Source organism: Lineus longissimus, chromosome 11 (genome assembly GCF_910592395.1).
Source record: "Lineus longissimus chromosome 11, tnLinLong1.2, whole genome shotgun sequence".
Classification (NCBI taxonomy): domain Eukaryota; kingdom Metazoa; phylum Nemertea; class Pilidiophora; order Heteronemertea; family Lineidae; genus Lineus; species Lineus longissimus.
In genome coordinates, this window is record NC_088318.1 from 4,439,492 (window position 1) to 4,451,293 (window position 11,802).

Sequence of the window (11,802 nt, forward strand, 5' to 3'; positions counted from 1 at the left end):
CAGGCAGCTGAGACACATGTCTTGTTGGACATGCCTACAGATTTTTACTAAATAAAAGCATAACTTCACTTCACACTTTTCGGGGTTGAAAATGTACTCACGTAAATCACCAAAATTACATGCCAAATTCGCACATGACATGTTATTTCTCAAAGCTTGGAAGCTCAAATGTGTGAATGTAATGTATGTGCGTAATGTATACTCTCAGCAAGCGAATAGTTTTGATCGTCGGTTTTTGATACGAATCATTTCCTGTATGGCCGTTACAAGCCTTTGTCTGAATATGATGTGAACCTGTTTACCGTTCAATGCTGCCCCCTGTGACGCTGTACCCGCAAATGTTCAATGAACAAAATGCTGATAATGACTTACACGGCTTGTTCGCATCGTAAACATAGTGGTACCCGGTGTAAAAGAAATGCAAGTCCGCCCGGAACCAAGGTCCTACGGACCTTGGGAACGGTTGTCCTAACCGGACTTCCCTTCCTGGGCTACGATTCCTATATATATAAAAGGAAGGTAGGACTTTGATTACTGGGGGACTTAGATTTCTTTTACAACAGTGACAGAAATTGAGGTCCCCGTAACCAATGTCCGTACCCACTTAAATTACATACGCATGTACTACGGTATATAATAGAACATGCGTTCAAATATTTAAAGTTTTGGGATGTCTGCCAGCCAATCCCCCATAGTGTAGTGGTCATGGTCCCTGCCTAGTAAGCAGAAACCGCTGGTTCGAGTCCCGCTCGGTCTATTCTTTTTTTGTTTATTTCTCTTCATTACATCTTGCATAATCGATTACAATCATTCGAGTGACTCAACATTCAATCATGATGATCAGTGTAGCCTAGGCCTATAAAACGCAAGTGGAAACTTGTATTGGCCTTCATTCCTGCCGAGATGTCAACCGAAAGAACACCTCATGACCCGCACATTATTTTTCGCTATTTACGGGACCATGCCTATCCAGCTCGTTGCAGTCTTTCGAGGAAGCGGTCCATCCGCCGAGCAGCAAAGAACAATTTTAAGGTAAGTTTGGACTTGGATTCCTAGGAAAGCAGATCTGAGGACTTAGATTCCAAGGAAAGCTGGTCTGGGGGACTTGGATTCCGAGGAAAGCAGGTCTTGGGGACTTGGATTCCGAGGAAAGCTGGTCTGGGGGACTTGGATTCCTAGGAAAGCAGGTCTTGGGACTTGGATTCCTAGAAAAGAAGGTCCGGGGGAGTTAGATTCCTAGGAAAGGAGGTCTTGGGGACTTTTTTTCCTAAGAAAATAGGTCCGGATGACTGGAGGAAGCTTTTCCTCTCCAGCGCGAAATCTAATGGTACACTTTTTCGACAAATATGTGCAACAAATTCGGTGTTGCTGATCTAGATTTCAATACATTTTAATGCGTGTACGCACGACTACAGTGTTCATCCCAAACAGGCCATTTTGTTGCAAGCAAAAAAATTTCAAATTTCTAAAAAAAAATAGACTGGGAAGCAACAACCATGAATGCTTTCACTGTTAACACCAGCATACGTCTTTAGCTTGAACGCGGTGAACTCATGTATCGGCGACTGAAAAAGAAGATAAACGACGTCCCAGGCACTTGGGCTACGATGATGCTGACCAAGATGGGGAATTACACGAAAGTCCTTGGCGCAAGGTCCTTATGACGCCAAAACAGATCGATGACGCGCTTGCGAATCTCCATTCGTCGGCCTTAGGTAAGCGATGGATGGTTAATTTATGCGTAGTGTTTACTGATGTGCTTACTGTTCTAAGGATACACTTGAACACTTGTATCAAATAAGCGAATTTTAATTTGAAGGCAACTTTGGTGAAATGATCGTGGTACCGAAAATCTTTCCTCTTTTCAACTACCATTCCAACATTTCAGGTGGGCATTTAGGAAGGGATAAAACCTTGGACAAAGTTGAAAAGCGCTATTGGTGGCAAAACCTTGTAGCCGACGTTAATGCCTTTCTGAAGAAATGCCCAAGATGCCAGCTGGTAAACCGCAAAATGAATATGGTCGCCCCGCCTCTTCACCCGATCCCTGTCGCTAAAGCGCAATGCTATAGAACGGTGAGTTTACACTCTTCATTGTTTATAACTAACTGCAGTATGCTTATGTAAATAGCGATAGTATCTTGCATTTGAATACAATGTAATATCTCGTAATGCAGTGGTGTCCTACTGGGCAAGACGCTACAATTGATTATCTGCGTTCTAACTCTACTTTCGTTTTGTCCCCTTTTTGTGATTTCAGATTGGTATCGATCTTATCGGGCCTCTAGAAGAGTCAAGGAATGGCAATAAATACATATGCACGACGACCTGTTACTTCTCCAAGTGGGCCCAGGCGAACCCACTACCGTCAAAACATGCAGAAGGTGTTGCGAAGGTGCTTTTCAAGTCATTCTTGTGGTAAGTTTTATAGACTAAATTTGAACAATGAATAGAGAATGAAATCAGACAAATAAATAATTTTCCTTTCTCCTTGATCATGTTGATAGGACATAGGCATAAGACATTACTATAACTTAAGACATAGGCGATAGTCAAATTAGCGCTACTTTGGCAGCTACATGTAAGTATAACCCATCATGCCTTACTCAGGGACAGGACTGTTCATCAATAGACATACGCACAAAAAAACATAATTCCGTATTCGTATTCTTTATTTCAGTTTTGGTTTCGCAAGGGTTTTGATCTCCGATCAAGGGTGGGAATTCAACAACGAGATTGTGAAGGGCATAGTGACTGCTTTAGAAATGTCGCACCACCGAACCACGGCTTACCACCCTCAGTCGAATGGATTAACTGGTAAGTAAAGGACTTGAGCAGGTTAACTTGTTAGCGCTATATAAATGCAGACAATACATTACAAGGCCACATATTTTAATTCTGTTTTATACGTAAATTAATTTCGCTTCATTTGTTGTATTTTTTTCTCCAGAACGTTTCAATCAGACATTGGAAGCAATGCTACTAAAGATGGTGCCAGGTGATGACTGGGAGAACCAATTGCCTCAAGTCGTGTTTGCGTACAACACCTCAAAGCACGCCTCAACGGGATTTTCTCCCTTTTTCCTCATGTATGGCAGGTAATTATTGGTCTTCTGTTGTCTAAAAGGAAAGGAAAATTGACCCAAACTTTTGACACCAAAAAAGTCTTAAATTCAGCTTAGATTGATAATAAGTAAGTGATTCGTTCTGACATGTACTTACCAGTTTCCAAGTACTAACTGTTTATCAATATTGTTTTAAGCGCTGCGTGTGTAGCTATAAGTGGTTACAATATCCTTGAATCACTCTTATTATGTGTCGCGCAAGTTCAATCATTATTCATTTTAGGGAACCCATTCTTCCTGAAGATGTGGATGAACCTGAGGGAAACGCCGAAGCAGACGAACCCCGACCAAGTGGGAGTGAACAACATGCAGAGGTCAATAAGAGAGTTACTAGAATGCGAGAGTCTATAGGGCAGAAAGTGCTTAAAAACATCAAGAAGGCCCAGGGGCGACAAGAAACGCATTACAACAAGAGGAGGATCTCTCAAAACGTGAGTGTTAGACAAAACGTATTCATGTATTATTCATGAAAATGTTGCTTCATTTGACCATGCGAAGATGACGTCACTGATCTGAAGAAGGGAAATGTTGCAAAGAAGCTATTGTCTAAGGCAAGTGGCACCTTACATGTATTGCAAACTTCTGTTCTCAAACTTCATATTTCTTTTTGTTGCAGGATATCCCCGTTGGAACTAAGGTCCTGAAGAAAAATTTGGTACGATCGGATCGAAAAGGGGGAAAATCTGCGTTACCTTGGCTGGGCCCGTATGTCATAAGGAGCAAGACCAAGAGCGGGGGATACATGTACTTGTTAACGAACGAGGATGGTATCCACTTGAAATCCTCAATAAACGGGGCGAACTTAAAGATATGGCATGAGGGGCCGTCTGAGAATGAAAAGAAATAAACTACGTTCCAGTCTTCATGTCACTGTCAACACATTATCAATGCCACAATATGTATCAATTCTGGTTAAAAACAGAGTGATTTGAGAGCCCAATTCAAGAGCAGGGTATGATACTAGTATTTATGTCAACCCTTGTGAATACTTGCATTAAGTACAGAATCTGGTTAAACAGAATGACTTGTTGATTTCTTTATGTACATACATGTACAGTACAAGGCGAATGAAATTGTAAAAGCCATTGCCATAGAAAATCGGTAAGCTGCAACACCTCACTGCGAATGAAAATTAGGTGCAGGCACTTTGAGTAGAGTAATGTATCTTCCTTGAAAATCTACTGTAGTTTTGCATAGGACTTGGAATACTAGTTTGTTCTAGTAATGGAAGTCCACCTAGGACGGAGATTACTAGATTTTGGACCTACATTCCTAAGGAGTCACGGTCCAAGGACATTGGTTGCTAGTAACCTAAGTCCTAGGACTCCAGCTCCTAGCCGTCCAGGACCGTAGGACTTAGATTCCCAGGAGTTAGAGTCCGGCGGACTCCAGCTAGGTAGGTCGTGGGTTACTTTTACACCGGGTTAACTGTCTTTGCGTTTGGCCTGATTTTACAACGATTACTCCCCATGTAGCCACGATCTAGGATGGACAGGCTGTGTATTATGAATAGGAAAAGTCACCTAGGGACCGTTGCGTATAATACTTTTTTGGCGAAATATTGCGCAAAGTCCAGTAAGCCTAAACGTACCACTATTCCCTGCAAATTGATGACGATCGGGCCAAACATCCGGCGCCTTTTCCATCCACATGCATGTCCCCCTTTTATTGCTCTGGTACATTGGTATAGTAATACCCGCCTTGACGTGAGCTACTTGAGACTTTTCTTGAAATGGATATTTAGATTCAATTTCAATTTCAATTTCAATTTATTTCATCTTGTTAATGCCCATGGGGCTGTTACAGATATATATGAATAGAAGACATGCAATGATACAAAGCAGTGAAAGGTATATACAAATTAATAGGGGTACATATCATAAATATAAGCAGCAATGCGAACAAAGGCAGGGGTGGAAATACAGGTTAAGAGATATTTAAATTTGTCGATGTCGGGTAGATTTACAAAGCTTCTATCAACTGTTGAAATATATTTAAACATTGCTTCCCGAGTGACGGAGTGCTGTGTGCAAACAATTAAAAAATGAAATTCATCTTCGACGTCATCTCCTTTGCAAAATTGGCATTTTCTTTGTTCCCTTGGGATATTGTTATGTCGCCCAGACTCGACTGCGAGTTGGTGAGAGCCGGTTCTTAATTTTGTATAAATAGATGTCTTTGTTTAGTGTTGTTAATAATAGAAAGATAGTCCTCCAAGTACAATGAAGTTTTAATATGTTTGAATATAGATAAACGTTCCCCAGAAGCTGTTTTTGAAGTAGTCTTTGAAATTTCATCTCTCCAAAATAATTCAGTTTTACCAATGGTGAAAGACAGACCATGGTTAGATTTACCCCTTGTTTTGGAAAAAATCATAACTTTTGATTTCGTGGGGTTAACATACAATTTCCATTTGACACAGTAGGCGTTGAGCTTATCAAGACTAGACTGAAGCCCTTTATGTATGCATAATTGTATTTTTTCTAATAATCGGCGGTTATACAGACATGCGCTATAGGAATTGCTACATCCTTTCCGACAGAGTATACTTCGATGCGACATAGTTGACATAGAATTGATCAAGGTGATTTTTGACCTTCCCGAAAAAGTCATTTTTCTGGGTAATCCAGAAATACGATCCAGTTATTTAGGGGGATATTTCACTTAGATGCTTCATACGTAACGTACCGTAACCATGATTTTTTTGGAATCATTGTTATCAATGAATTTTGACGAGTTGAAGTTGGGCTGTGGATAGATCTAAAATAACACTGGCGTATAGTCAAAAATGGTCAATGACGCGTTGAGTACATGTCGGTGTGGGTCCATCAGCTGGGGTTCTCTCTTAGAAAGGCATTTTTGTGACTTAATCTCATCAACTGATCTACTACCGCCCATGGCTGGTCAAACACACAGGGAAGCTGTCGTATTTCGTATAAACTTTAATAATCTTGACGAAAATTGAGACTCCGGATTGCGTCGTTTATACATATAGTTGCCCGTCAGTTTGGAGGTCTGAATAGCCGGGGCCGGTGGGGCTTGTATACATTCAACACTCTGTTTACGAATTTTTCGTCCGCTCGAATTTGTTTTCACCAGTCCCTTTGCAAACCACAATGAGCAACGCCAGAGAGAGGAGGCTGAATACTCCTGTGCAAACTGCCAGGGGGATGGCGAGGCTTGTTAGTTCGGGGCATGGTTGTTCGGGTGTAGCATCGGAACAAGTTCTGTTCATTAGGTATGGGACATAATCTAGCCAGAAAGACATCTTCTTAGTCCGCTGACCCCTCCTTGCTGTCAGCTGGACGTCGGACGTAGAGTTTCCGAGTTCTAGATACTCCTGTTGTTCATTGGTAAACTCGGGCCATTTTTGTTTGGTTCCGAGACCAGCAGCTTGATCACTGTTGTTACCATTTGGATTCCTGAAATGACAATTGCGTGGCGGGTATACATGTACAGTCTAGCATTAATATCAACACCTACAACTTATTATATCTTAAACTAGTCAACCGTTTTCAATGTGGTTTGCACAAGGATGTCGCAAATGTTGTTGTCCGTATGATCATGATGATTACCCTGACAGTTTTACTTCTTGCTGTACTACAACACCAGTGATTTTTTGGTGGAATTTTTCCTGAATAAAAAAGTTAGTTTTTGGACCTTTTTTAAATGGTCAATTACATAATGAAGACAATAACGCATTTCAGGTGTTGATATTAATATGAGCTAGACTGTACATATAAATAATAGGAGATAGATCAAAAATGAAACTGAACTAATACATGTCATTTCAACGACTAATTTACCGAGTTGCTTCGCCCCACCCGATTTTCGGCCGGCCGAGCTTGAGCATTGGTTGTTCATCATTGTATATCATTGAGCGGCATTTTTCCCGGTTGAAGACATCAGTTCAGAGCGACAAAAGGTCATCGTTTGGAAACTAGTCTACCAACTCACATTCCCATTGAGTAAGTGCAATGTAACAATAAATCATTGGAAGTGACTATTTGGCAAGCCCGGCTCACCAAACAGCGCCTTTTTTCTGCCCTAGATGGAGAGCCGAACTCATGCATATTCAACCATCCAGGAGCTCATCATCATTCGTGGCAACACGGTCAGCAACACTGGAATTACAGTGAAACGCCTTTAGAAATGCACACTAATGCATTTAACATGCTTATCAGTTAAATCACGTTTATGACTTTTTTTGTAAATCCATACAGTCATGTACATGTACATGCTTCTTCATGGATTATTGACCAAAACCCGAGTTTAGTAACAGAAATTGAATCGAGAGCGGGAAGTCGGCCATTGTTAAATATGCACATATAAATTCGAATATGACGTCACTGCTCTCTGATTGGCCAACATGTTGTATTGTAACCTCTCCGGCTCGCCAAAGAGGGTAGTATTTTTGCCCTGTTTGGCAAGCCCGGCTTGCCGAACAGGGTGGCTTTTTAGTGCTGGCAAGCGGCTCTCCAAACAGGACAAAAAAAGATGCCTGTTCGGCGAGCGGCTTGCCAAATAGACCCTGTAACATCTGTGGTTGTTTCCCATGTGTCAGTGTTTCCAAACAATAGGCAGCTAGAGAGACCATGACTTTTCAATAGGGGGAAACACAGAAAAACTTGTCAATCTATCTTTTAGCGTTCCCAAACAATGAGGGGAAACACTCAAAAATAGAAATACTCCAACATTACACCGGCCTAAATCATTATGATATGCCATTCTGATATATATATTGAAGTTCGTGAACTAAGTATATATCGGTCAACGTAGGACAGGAACCGCGGGTACCTTTCCTAACTCAATAGTAATTGTAATAATGTTTACAACTTATTAACCCTTTGTATTTCTTTTATATTATATATAATTATGATATTGCACATACCGTTTTAGAATGTTTATTGTGAAAGTTATTACACAGGCAGCGGGGGGGGGGGGGGAGGATAATTGTTATCGGCAATCGCCGATCGCAAGTGCAGACACACTGCCACAATATATCGGTCGGCAGTCGGGTATGACGTATGTATCGTGTGCGAGGAGAGGAGAGGAGCATGCGAATGGCTCGGACTCTAGTATTCGAGGATACTTTCCATTAGGCATTTAAGACTACTCTATAAACTGGCAGTTTTTGTGACGTATATATACTTGAATACGCATAGATTTACCTTTTAATATATATACTGATATATTTAACCCAGCTAACTAAATGCTGGACCTCAAGGTGTTTCAAACTACCCCCAGATGACGAAACAATGTACATGTATGAATTAAAGGCATTTTTAAAGAAAGGGCCTACACTACTTAAATTCAAAACTCACCCATATTTGGCAAAGTTGGTCCAGTACGTCATCATGGCCTTACTCAGTTGTACGTCCTTTTCGGTTACGTTCTGTCTTAAAGTACTGTTGTCGATGTCGAGCGAGGGGAACAAGAAGATGAAGAGTAAATCCGAGGTGTGCGTTGTTAGTCCTTGCCGATACGGAGAATGTGTCCATTCATTCAAGGCATAAGTGAAGAAATACATGTAGGTTTTCGCATCTTTTGACATCTTGGCGTGGGTCTGTGCTGTCGCTACAGCGGGCCCAATGAATAAGAACTCCGAGTAGAAATCCACCAAAATGTCAATCACTTCCACACTAGTAATTTCCACTGAGGGCACATATTCCTGCAATACTGCTTTTATGACGTCGGCCTCGTTTGGAACACCCAGCATCTGTTTTGATATGATGTCAACATGCATGAGTTTCGGTATGGAAAGGTTCTTTGCAAGATGATCGACGAAGACCTTTACCCCGCCATCAACGTCACCGTCTGCGCCCGTGAAACCGATCATCAAGTCAATGAATGAGAAAGCGGAAAATACACTTATGTCGGGATTGTTGAAAAGATTGATGGGCGATTCTGGCACGAATTCATCGTCTATTGTCGGACCCCAGATTAACATGGGAAAGAGAGCTTCGACTTGATAGGCCTCCTCCAACACCTCTTGAGCGGATTTTGTTTGCATGCAGTCTATCATCTTTTGATGGTTTGTTTCGGGGCACCCAAGGAAACCGGCGAGTAGCTTTGCTTTCTCTAAAGGATTGCGAATGATCGCTAGATGCTTTGGGTACGGGAAAATGGCAGCACCACTCTCGATTATGGCACGTTTGAAAAGTCCCTTTCCCGCTGAGATTGGAGAAATGGCGTGAAGTGTTGTCTGAGCTCCGCCCGCAGATTGACCAAACACTGTCACGGTATCAGCATCCCCTCCAAATTCGCCTATGTTGTCTTTGACCCACTTTAAGGCTAATAATTCGTCGAAAAGTGCATTGTTGGCAGGTCCATTGGAATCACCAGTGCTTAAGTAACCGAATGGACCAAGACGATAGTTTGTTGTCACCGTGACCACATCGCCGTAGGCTGCAAGTGGCCTCCCGTCAAATTGCTGCGAGGCGCCGATAACGAACGCCCCACCGTGGATGAAAAACATCACTGGTTTCTTGTTGGTGTGATTTGCTGAAACAGGGGCGAAGACGTTCAGGAACAGGCAGTCCTCACTTGTTGGGAAACGATCAGGAAAGTGTAGGGGATCAGCCCAAAATGATTGCATACACGCATCGCCATATGCCGTCGCGTTAAATCCATCTTGGGACCGCGCCTTCGGAACCGGCCGCTTGAACCGGAGCTTCCCAACAGGGGGCTCGGCGTAAGGTATCCCGCGAAACGCATTCAGTTGATAATTCTCTCCATAGAGTCTCAGGTGTTCCTGTATTCCAGTGATAAGACCAACACTTGTTTTAACCGACACTGGTGATAGGTGTTGCGAACAGGCGGTTGCGCCCAACATCACCACGAAGGTGAGAATGAGCCGCGTCATCATTTTCGCGTAGACCCCGGCGTGTGCTTACCGTGTGAAAGAACTGACAATCACTCAACTAAAATTTAATAGAACCTCCTTAGCTGTATCAGTCGGCCAGTTCACGTTAGGAAGGAAGAACTCGAAGATGACACTACTCCAGTCATGCACATGAAAGAAATCACCGATACTCAAAGTTCGTCCGTCAAATCTGCTGATAGGCTACTGCGCGAATCCTTTATCTGATAGTCTTTAAACAGGTCAAATCTATCGTACAGGTAAAGTGGCCTTGACTACTTTATCAACTTACCGGTGGACTAGATACAGCTAAATATATAGGTCATGTTCATACGGCTTACTGAACTTCGCGCAAAAAAGCAACACGACGCAACGGGCGCAATGGGGAACGACCATTATTTTTGACCCCGCCATTTTGTCTTCCTAAAATCTATACTATAATGCGCGTTGTGGCCGCTAAATAGGAGGCGATTTTTGTTTCAAAATTGGGCCTCGGAAATGCGTCGAATTCTTGCAACTTTTGGCTTCGTAGGTGTGGATCATAAGTAAGAGTGTCACTGAGGGTGTCATACGTCGAATATCTTCGTGGTTTTGGAATAAATAACAACTTTTCAGAGAGCACGTCGACTGGAGAGCTCCGCTCATTCTCAAAAGCATACACAAACTTCACGCATATTCTCCCTGCAACCAAGGAGGATACCGCGGTGACGTCACGGCTTTTCCAAGATGGCGCTGCATATTGTAAACAAACTCGATCCACGGCCAAGGGAAAATCAAGTCATCAAAAAAGTTAGATTTTTCGCATCAAATCAGAGTTATTAGTACTTTTCTGCTACGAAATGAGTCTTCAGACAATAAGCTATCATTTGAATAATGAAAAGTGCTGTTTTGATGGGGAAAATAGGGTTTTTTAAACCAAATAGCCGGGCACCGATCTTCCAAAATTAGCGATGGTTTCAAAACAGTCTCCCAGATATGGGGCAATACTTCATTATCATAATGGGATTTGGAGGCATGTTTACAGATTTTACAAGTTCGAGACCTGTAGGACCTAAAACTCGCATAGATCCCCATAGATCCCCTCTATTTGTCAAGTTAGCGCCCCTGTAAGATCATGCATTTTCGGACACTAGAACGAAATCTTCCTGCGGATATCGCGGTTTCGGTGATGATTTAAGGAGAAATTGACTGTTCTTAGAGTTGTATGGGACAGAAATGAGTTCATACTTCATGAATACATGAATATATTATGATATGGGCGGGCTTCTAAGTCAAAACAATAACAAACTCAACTGCATCTCTACTGTATATTGCGTAGTGCATTGCCTAGTGTATTTCGTAGTGTATTTTAGCGGAGACATTATTTCCGCACTTTGGCCACGCCAAACGTCTTTTTTATTCGTGGAAGATAATCTGCTCTGTAAATTTTATTTTACCCAGGAAGAATCCATACTAGGTATTGCAATATTTCATGTCTATTGGTGTTTTTGTGTACAGGAGCGCACCAGACAGCGAGACGTGAAGATGTGTTCAGTGCTGGTGCTGTCAGTAGACTGAATCTGATTGGCCATAGCGATCACTAATATGGGTCGGGATCACGTGATGTGACGTCACCGCGGTATCCTCCTTGCCCTGCCACATCAATATTAGCTTCCAGCACGTATGTAGTGCTATACAACCTGGTCCATGGTGCAGGGTATTAGCAGGGAGATTAATGATTAGCCTGTTCTATTTTAGTTCTATTCGAGAAACACTGACCGGAGTGATAAGGCAAATTCTGCAGGGTGGCCTACCGGAACATGCAGTCAGGGTATC

The 11,802-nt window shown here is 42.3% G+C and overlaps 1 protein-coding gene across 1 annotated transcript; it reads right to left on the reverse strand.

The window, feature by feature from the left end:
- Positions 1–4,857: 4,857 nt before the first annotated feature.
- LOC135495734 (carboxylesterase 5A-like) lies at positions 4,858–10,183 on the reverse strand. The gene is made up of 2 exons (XM_064784613.1): positions 8,450–10,183; positions 4,858–6,547 (listed from the first exon to the last, which is right to left on the reverse strand). Exons 1-2 carry the CDS (start codon positions 9,991–9,993, stop codon positions 6,187–6,189), a joined length of 1,905 nt encoding a protein of 634 aa, XP_064640683.1. The 5' UTR covers positions 9,994–10,183; the 3' UTR covers positions 4,858–6,186.
- Between the last annotated feature and the right edge of the window lie 1,619 nt (positions 10,184–11,802).